This window comes from Coptis chinensis, chromosome 6 (genome assembly GCF_015680905.1).
Source record: "Coptis chinensis isolate HL-2020 chromosome 6, ASM1568090v1, whole genome shotgun sequence".
Lineage (NCBI taxonomy): Eukaryota > Viridiplantae > Streptophyta > Magnoliopsida > Ranunculales > Ranunculaceae > Coptis > Coptis chinensis.
The window spans coordinates 69,226,117-69,236,317 of NC_141461.1; the positions used below are offsets into that span (position 1 = coordinate 69,226,117).

The following is a 10,201-nucleotide window of genomic DNA, read 5'->3' on the forward strand; positions in this document are numbered from 1 at the left end:
AAAATTGCTTGGTGTTTTTTTGGTTTAGTGTTTTTTTGGTTCAATTTTTTTTTTTTTTTTTTGCTTTGCTAAATATGGTCTTAGTCCTAAGTTCCAACTACTATGAACCACCCCTTGATGAAATCTTCCCCCTTGGAACTTGGTTTCTGTCCATGTGAACAATCATAATAACAAACAACAAAATATATTTTATTTCCCTACATCAGAAAATTTGGCCCACTTATTAAGCCCAAGTCCAACAAATATATAAAACCTTAAACCCTTGGAAAACCTTCAACCATTTACAAAACCCTCAAAACAGACCACCATGAAAAGAGCCAAGGGAATTCTAGCTTCTCTCAGACTTGCTGACTCATCATTCCCTCTCACTCGTACTTCCACAGTAGCTCGCTCTCTTCATTCCAAGGTGACCCAGCACACTCGCCTTTTACCTTGTATGCTGCAAAATGAAGGTTGTAAGTATGATTTCTTTAATATTACCCATCATCATAAGTTTTACTTCTCATCTAAGCCCAATTCGATTGTTGAGGTCGTTACGACCAAGGAATGGTCTCAAGAGTTAAAACGAGAGTTAGAGAAGTCGCTTTCCACAAAACTGACCTATGAAACTGTTTGTTATGTTTTGAAGCAATTAGAAAAACACCCATACAAGGCTTTGGATTTTTTCAATTGGGTATGTGTTAAAAATGGGTTTAAGCCTAGTTTACCGGTTTATAACTTAATGCTTAGAATTTTGGGTTGTGAGGAGACTATGAAAGAGTTTTGGGATTTTGTCTATAAAATGTCTCGTGATGGATCCTACATTGACAAAGAAACTTACTGGACGTTGATCGTGGATTTCAAACAGGCAAAGTTGACTAGAGATACTGTAACTCTCAATGAAACCTATATGGAGATGAGGATTTCTTTGGATGCCATTGTGAAAGGTGTAGTTGATGTGGTATTAGGATCGGATTGGAATGACGATGTTAAGAAGAAATTGGGGAAGATGAATGTTCAATTATCAGAGAATGTCTTATTAGAGATCTTTACGGCGCTTCGAGGACAACCTTTTAAGGCTTTATTCTTTTTCCGTTGGGTGGAGGAGCACATGGGATATACACACAATGCTGTTACTTATAATGCTATTTTAAAGATTCTTGATAAGCAAAATTCAATTAAAGAGTTTTGGGATGTAGTCAAGGAATTGAAGAGCACGGGTCACGATATAGATAGTGATACATATATAAAGCTCTCAAGAACTTTCCAAAGGAGGATGATGTTGACAGATGCAGTGGAGCTTTATGAATTAATGATGGATGGCCCTTATAAACCTTCAGTTTTACATTGTGGTTCACTTTTACGTGCAATCTCATTGGCCGACACCCCAGATTTGGATTTGGCCTTTAGAGTTTTCAATAACTATGAAGCAACAGGGCATACATTCATTAAGTCTGTATATGACGGGATCCATAGGTCTTTGACCTCTGTGGCTAGATTTGATGAAGCTGAAAAGTTTTTGGACAACATGAGAAATGCAGGTTTTGAACCCGACAACATCACTTACAGCAACATAGTGTTTGGGTTCTGTAAAGCAGGGAGGATGGAGGAAGTCTGTAAAATGTTAGGGGAGAGAGAAGCACAAGGATATGTACTTGATTTCCGGACCTGGGCCCTCTTAATTCAGAGGCATTGCTTGGCAGGTGAAATTGACCAAGCATTAAAGTTTTTCGCCGAGATGTTGGAGAAGAACTTCGATGCTGATCCTAATCTCTTGGATGTCTTGGTAAATGGTTTGTGTAGTAAGGGAAGGGTTGATGGTGCTTACTCTTTGGTCCTTGAGACGGTGAAGAAGGTCAATATGAGACCTTTGTTAGATACATACAAGAATTTGATACAGAACTTACTAGGAGAACGTAAACTTAAAGAAGCATTGAAACTTCTTCGCCAAATGAAGATACACGAGTTTCCACCCTTCGAAGAACCATTTTATGATTATATTTCAAAGTTTGGGATGGTGGATGATGCTATTGATTACTTTACAGCATTGAGAATAAGGAAACACCCGACAAATTCAACATATTCTCGTGCTATTGAATCCTTTTGTAAGGAAGGTAGACAGTCTGAGGCCCGAGATTTGCTTCGCAAGTGTCCTCCCCATATCCGCAGAGATGCTGGCATTTTGAGATTGATTTCTTGACCCAAACGTAAGACCTGTGCTACGAATCAGCTTGTGGCATATGATTGCAATGTTATGTATTCTCTTTAATTATATTCTTGGACACTGTCTAACTATTTTGCTGCAATGCAGTGCGGACACAATCGGAATAGAAGTGGCGAAAAAAGAATGTGAGGAAGGGAAAAGAATGTGGAAGTGTGGAGGAGAAAGAAGAGAGAACCGACGAGGAGCGTGACTGCTGTGGGGTGGGGGGAATGGGGGATATAGGAAGGAACCCAACAAGAAGTTGTCAAGATCGGACAGACGGTCACTAATTGTTATTGATCAAAATAAAAAGTCGCTTTTATCGTGGTTGAACTTCTAATTCACTTCTGCAATTTTGATTGCTTAAAAAACTAAAGGTGATTAAGTTATTTTGTTTTGGTTTGTCTAAATTGTTTCTTCTTGTGGTCTTGTTTTCACATGGTCTTCTACATTTTCTTTTAACTTTGAATTGGACGCTCAGGTTTCCATCTGAGTTGCCGTTGGCTCTCATGAGTTTCTTAATGAATGGATGCATGTGGTCTGGATCTGGCCACTTTGTTGTCTGTTACCCACAGTAAAGATTTTCTGTTGTTCTACTTAATCTAATTTAATTTTAAAATTATGAGTGATTATGATATGGCGTGTAATGAGTATAACTATATATCTGTAAATTTGCTTCAGAGAACTAAAATCCAGGTCTGACCATACGCTTTTGAACAGTGCCTCTTTGATTCTGGCAACACTATGCTTTTATCATAATTCAAAAGATCATACCTAAATTTTCCTTTTTTGTGATACAGTTTGCCATCTTTTCCCTTTATATGTGTTTTATGGTAGACTCCATATTGGCATATATCTGTTATATTTAATCAATTTTATGCTTATGAATATCTCTGATCTTTTCCCGTTCTCTAGATTTAAGCTTGCATCGTTCTATGGTAAACCATTATTTGGCTTTGTGCTTGCTTGTACCTTCAGTTTAATGATCCGATTACCAAAAGCAAACACCTTCCTGTCCCTACCTATTGCTAGAGCTCAAAGGTTACAGGACAAGGCCTCTTTGGAAGTAACTTATTTGCCTAAAGATTGGAATTCAACTTGATTGAGTACAAGGGGGCCTTGAACCTTACAATAGATTTCTTTTTTGTGTGGGGAATGTACATGAATGCACAGAGAATGATCGCGGAATCTAATTCCTTCATCAATGTCGCTTTTAGGGTTCAACAATCTGTCCTTCAATACTAACTAAAAGAACGACTAATTTAGGACTGAAATTGAGGATTTGCAAACCCTATAATGTATGGGGGAGGGTGCTACATAAAACATGTAAGATACCAGATTAGATATATAGGGGGATAGACCAGTGAATTTTTACATACCTTAATACTCTTATAGCACTCAACTTAACATTAAATGTGACTTGGTTAACATGTCTTTAAAGATCTGCTTGCTCCTTTCGATCCCCTTTCTTGTCCTTACTAAGTTAGCAGTTGTATGTTTTTTTTAAGAGAAAAAAGTTGAAAATTTTACAAGAGGTTGGTTTAACTGAAAGAGTATCCAGTTAACCTTAAGAGAATCTAAAGTAGATTACATCCAGAGACTCCCATGCACTTAGCCATTGTGGTCTACCCTAAAAAACAACAAGATCATGACTGTGTAAGGTGGTGGCATGCTTGGCTGCCTTGCCCGCACCAAAGTTTGCTTCCCTCCAGGTATTTGGCATTAGACAATACTTCAATTTTTGTTTACACCTTTCCCATCTAGCTTGCTAAACCAAAGCAACTGAGAAGTTCCAAATGCAGCCACAGTTGCAACCGAATCCGACTCTACCCATAGTCTATCCCAACCTTTGTTCAGGACTTCAGATCCTCTTCCACACTCTATAATAGCGGTTGTCTCTGTCATGTAGCTGGTACTTTCTCCTATATTTTTGCAGATGACATGCAGAAAACACAAGAACTATACACTGCCCCAAAACCAGAGGCCCATATTAGCTTGAGCTGATCCATCCACATTTACCTTGATTACCCCTGGGTCTGGTGGCAGTGTGGCACCCAGTTGCATTCCTTCGTTGTTGGAGCTCTTGATAGCATCTGAGTAACTCCCCATTGCCTCAAGATGTCTGAATCAGAAGTTACACCTGCACCTGAAGAGAGATGGAAAACATAATGAATTTGTTTCCTTATCTCCAACTTGCAACAGTTTGGGACGGTGGATAATGCCAATGAATACTTGACGGCATTGAGAATAAGGAAATACTCACCTGTTTCAACATATTCTTGTATCAGAGGAATGGGCAGAATAGAATTCCATCGATCGGGTCTCAAAAAAGATAACCACTCGGAGCAGATAGAACTGATTATTGGAATTGCTATAGAATCCTTCCGCAAGGAAGGTAGACAGTCTGAGGTCCAAGATTTGCTTGCAAGTCTCCTTCAGTCCTCATCTCTGTGGAGATGCTGGCATTTTGAAATGTTTTTGCTTCACCAAAGCGTAAGAGCTGTGCTGCACTATTATGTATTGTCTTTGATGTGTTTCTTGGATACTTGTTAGGATATATATCAAGTTTCCTATCATATAATTACGTGATAGGAAACTTCCCATAGAATGGTATCAATCCCTTATTCTTCTCCTAGAATTATGGGATTTACTTGTAACAATTAGTCTATATAAACTCATGTAATGGTTACAGTAAATATACAAGAAATAATACTATTACATGGTATCAGAGCAGGTATCGATCCACTCTACAAACCCTAGCCGCCATCTTCTTCGTTCTTTTTCCGCTGCCTACACACCATGTCTACACCTGAAAACGTACCAGTGAGAACGAGTAATGGTTATCGAAATATTATCCTTGTTAACCCACGAACGCCTAGATGGCACGAACTACATTGAGTGGCCCTTAAATGCTTTCGGAATAAACTTCGAGGCGGAAGCGCTGATTCATCTCCTAAACTAAAGGTCGCTCCCAAATCGACACTTCCTCCCCTAAATATGAGGTTTGGGAGGACGACAACTGTATGATTAAATCATGGTTGCTTGATGCCATGACTAAGGATATCAAATCCTTGTTTCTCAGATTATCCACTGCAAAGGAAATCTGGGATACTGCTAAGCTCACCTACTCTGTCAGTCAAGATGCTTCCAAAGCATACAAATTGCATTGTGAGGTATTATCTATTCGTCAAAATAGTGGCACTGTTATTCAATATTTTGGGAAGTTATGCAAATTATGGCAGGAATATGATGCCATTGATGACTGTATTATGGAGTGTCCCACTGATATTGGGCGATATACATCCAAAGTCAATTCCCAACGAGTGTATGCCTTTCTTGCTGGTTTAGACTCTTACTTGGATGGGGTTCGCAGTCGCGTTCTTTCCACAGTCCCTCTCCGAAATCTTCAAACGACTTATGCCAAGATATGTGCTGAAGCCAACCGGCATGATGCTATGATGGGCAGTGCACCTGTGGATAGCATCGCTATGGCTGCTCACAGAAATTTATCTCGGCCTGACTTGAAGAAAGGAGGGCGCAAATGTAGCCATTGTAATGGAGATAATCACGTTATTGAAACATGTTTCAAACTCCATAGCTACCCGGATTGGCATCCTAAGGGTAAGAAGGTATCTGGTACAAGTTCTACTTTCAAACATGCTGTTCCTCCAACCCTTCAACCGAGTGAACCTTCTACAGGTTTGGTGGCATCAACTGGTATGTCCAAATATGTTCTTAGTTTTTCTACTTGTACTACGTCTAGCGATTGGATAATTGACACAAAAGCTTGATCATATGACATGCAACTCATCTAACTTTAGCCAATTATTTGCTTCTCATTCTAAACATGCCATTACTCGCCAATGGCTTCATTACCAATTGTTGGTATCGGTGCGCTTATTTTACCTACTTCATTACCTATCTCGATGTTCTATATGTTCCTTCTCTTGCATGCAATTTGCTCTCGGTAAATAAATTTATCCAAGCTTATAATTGTGTTGGCTTGTTCTTTTCCTACTCAATCGCCTTTTTTGAACTTCCATACCAAGGAGAGGATTGGCAATGGTAAGCTGCGTGATGGATTGTACTACCTGGAAGGTGATGCTCCACCAGTTAATAAAAGCTTGGCACATGCAGTAAGTTCACAGAAATTGGAAGACAATATAGAGCAAATATGGCTGTGGCATAAGAGATTAGGTCATCCGTCACTTGGTTATCTTCGACGGATTTTTCCTTCATTATTTATTGGTTGTAATATTTCGGATATGGTTTGTGAAACTTGTGCTCTGTCTAAAAGCCATCGTACTCATTTTCCTTCATCAACAACTAGAAGTATAACTCCTTTTTTATTGATACATTCAGATGTGTGGGGGCCATCTCCAAAGATCTACCCCCAATCGGATTAAAATGGTTTGTTTCATTTGTGGATGATTACACTAGAATGACTTGGGTATATTTGATGAAACATAAAAGTGATGTCTGTATGATATTTCAACGTTTTTATCAAATGATACTCACACAATTTGGTATATCTGTCAAAGTTGTTCGCACCGATAATGGAGGTGAATTCTTTAAGCAAGAATTGACTGATTTTATGCATTCTAATGGAATCATTCATCATACTTCATGTCCAGAATCTCCTCAACAAAACGGTACTGCAGAACGGAAGAATCGCCACCTTCTGGAAATTTCTCTCTCCTTATTGATTGGAGGTAATACTCCAAAATACTTATGGGGGGAAGCCCTTAGTACTACTGTGTATTTGATGAATAGAACACCATCTAGTGTTCTATCTTTTAGACGACCTTTAGATGTGCTGGCAGAACACTGTACTCTTCCACCTCATGTTCGTTTGCCTCCACGGATTTTTGGATGCGTAGTTTATGTGCACTTATCCTCCAAACATTGCACTAAACTTGATTCACGAGCTATACGATGTACCTTTGTTGGATATGGAGCAACTCAGAAAGGATATAGATGTTACGATCCCATTACTCACAAATTTTATATCTCTATAGATGTTGTATTCCATGAATCCGAATTGTATTACTCCACCAAAGAAACCTGCACCGCACGGAATTTCGGAACTTTGATCCCAAACGGTGTTGAGAATACTCTAGAAGGTGTTCCAGAAGTCAGTATTGCCGGTATTGAGAGTGGCCCTAGTGGGGAGAATACTCCAGAAGACAGTATTGCCAGTGTTAACCATGCTACTGATCTACCACCAGATAGTCCAATCCATCATACAACTTCATCACCACCGCCCTCTTCGGCATTACCTGAGGTATCTCTTTCTCCTTCAACCGAACATATTTTAAATTCTCACTACACCCTTCCACCACGCACTAATCGAGGTATACCACCTATTCAATATGAACCCTGACCCCAAAGCCAAGATCAAATACCCAATAGGTAATCATGTTTCCTCATGCAAACTCTCGAACTCATATGCATCTTATGTGTGTCAATTATCATCCGTCGCTACACCTAGTACATTGCGGAAGCTTTGACAGGATACTCAATGGACAAAGGCTATGGATGAGGAAATGGATACTCTTAAAAAGAAATGGCACTTGGGATCTTGTTGCTTTACCATATGGAAAAAAAGACATGGTGGTTGCGATGGATATTTACCATCAAACACAAAGCAGATGGTACTATTGAAAGATTTAAAGCTCGCTTGGTGGCAAAAGGATATACTCAATCCTATGATGTGGATTATCAAGATACATTTGCACCTGTGGCTAAGCTCAATACAGTGCGAGTTCTCTTATCCTTGGCTGTTAATAAAGACTAGCCTCTTCTACAGTTTGACGTTAAAAATGCTTTCTTACATGGCAATCTTACTGAGATGTGTACATGGATCCCCCTCCGGGAATTTCGGAATTCGAGAATACTTCATTAGTATGCAAGCTCAAGAAGGCCTTGTATGGACTCAAGCAATCTCCACGGGCATGGTTTGGTCGATTCACACAATCTATGGTCAAGTTTGGGTACAAACAAAGCAATGCTGATCACACTTTGTTCTTGAAGCATAAAAATGGTAAACTCACTGTGTTGATCATATACGTGGATGACATGATAGTCACAGGTAATGATGCTGATGAAATTTCCTGTCTACAATGTCATTTGACTTCTGAATTTGAGATGAAACAACTTGGCAATCTCAAGTATTTTCTCAAAATTGAGGTTGCCCGCTCTCAGCATGGTATATTTCTATTTCAAAGAAAGTACATCTTAGACCTGTTGACCGAAACAGGGTTTCTCGGGTGCAAACTAGCTAATACACCCATTGAACAGCACCACTCACTTTCCCATTGCTTGAGTGATCCAAGTACAGACAAAGGACGCTACCAAAGACTTGTTGGGAGATTGATTTATTTCTCTCATACTCGACCTGATATTGCCTATGCGGTAAGTACAGTAAGCCAATTTATGCATGATCCACGCCAGCCACATATGGATGCTGTAGAGCGCATTCTGAGATACTTAAAGTCGACTCCGGGCAAAGGTTTATTATTCTCTAAACATGGACATTTGAATGTGGATGGATTTACAGATGCCGATTGGGTAGGTTCCGTTGATAATCAAAGATCTACCTCTGGCTATCTAACTTTTGTTGGGGGGAACCTTGTGACTTGGAGGAGTAAGAAACAATCGGTAGTCTCGAGATCCAGCGTAGAAGCTAAATACCGCGGTATGGCATTAGGAGTGTGTGAGTTACTATGGCTGAAAATATTACTAACTGAATTGGGATTTCCTCCTCTACAAGCAATGAATCTCTATTGTGATAACACGTCTGCCATAGAAATTGCTTATAATCCTGTTCAACATGACAGAACCAAGCATGTAGAGATAGACATACATTTTATAAAAGAGAATCTTGATGCTGGCATAATCAGATTTCCCTTTGTCCGATCAGCTCAACAACTTGTAGACATTCTGACTAAAGCTGTGGCAACAAATGTGCTTATCGATTCTCTTATCAAGATGGGCATGAATGACATCCACGCACCACCTTGAGGAGGGGTGTTAGGATATATATCAAGTTTCCTATCATATAATTACGTGATAGGAAACTTCCCATAGAATGGTATCAATCCCTTATTCTTCTCCTAGAATTATGGGATTTACTTGTAACAATTAGTCTATATAAACTCATGTAATGGTTACAGTAAATATACAAGAAATAATACTATTACAATACTCTCTAACTATTTTACTGCAATGCAGTGGGGACACAATCGAAAAATAAGAGGCGGAAGAAGAAAGCAGGTAGGGGGGGGGGGGAATGAAATATGGAGGAGAAAGAAGAGAGAACTGGCGAGGAACGTGACTGATGCGTAGGAGAGGATGAAACCCAACAAGAATCATCGATACCGGACAAGTGGTCACTATTTGTTCCCGATTAAAGTAAGAAGTTGCTCCTGTTGTGTATGAACTTCTAATTTGCTTATGCCATTTCTGATTGCTTCAAAAGTTAAAGATTTATTGAGCAAGTTTGTGTAAGGATGTCTAAATTGTTTCTCCTTGCTGTCTTGATTTTACAAGGTCTTCTACGTTTTCTCAACTTTAACATGGGACACTCAAGTTTCCATCTGAGGTGTAGTATCTTGGATTATTTATTTATGAGTTTGTCTACCCCGAGGATATCGTCATACGACATCCGATACCGTTGTATCCGAGATCCAACGGTCCGAAAATCAAAAACAAATTCACATTCTATCTCTTTCTTTTTGTTTTTGATTTTCGGACCGTTAGATCTCGGATCCAACGGTATCGGCACACTCATCCCTATAGGGATATCCTCGGGGTAGCCCAAATCTTTATTTATATTTAATGTCGTTGCTATTTTTTTATTGTTATTATAATTTGTATTAATTCTAAATCCATAATTAATCATTGTTTATTTTTATATTCTACATGCATTCTTTTATAGTATTTCTTTTGGTATTATCTTAGTCTAATACTCTAATAGATATTGGAGCATAGGAATTGTTCCTTTGATTATATATGGGT

At 39.0% G+C, this 10,201-nt stretch overlaps 2 protein-coding genes across 2 annotated transcripts; both read left to right on the forward strand.

The window, feature by feature from the left end:
- The first annotated feature begins 258 nt into the window (after positions 1–258).
- LOC147494172 (pentatricopeptide repeat-containing protein At3g48250, chloroplastic-like) lies at positions 259–2,761 on the forward strand. Its single transcript, XM_086566589.1, has 2 exons — positions 259–2,186; positions 2,291–2,761. Exon 1 carries the CDS (start codon positions 308–310, stop codon positions 2,177–2,179), a length of 1,872 nt encoding a protein of 623 aa, XP_086422715.1. The 5' UTR covers positions 259–307; the 3' UTR covers positions 2,180–2,186; positions 2,291–2,761.
- Positions 2,762–5,232: 2,471 nt separating this feature from the next.
- On the forward strand, positions 5,233–5,973 carry LOC147494173 (uncharacterized). Its single transcript, XM_086568061.1, has one exon. The coding sequence runs from the start codon at positions 5,233–5,235 to the stop codon at positions 5,971–5,973; it is 741 nt and encodes a 246-aa protein (XP_086424187.1).
- Positions 5,974–10,201: the final 4,228 nt, after the last annotated feature.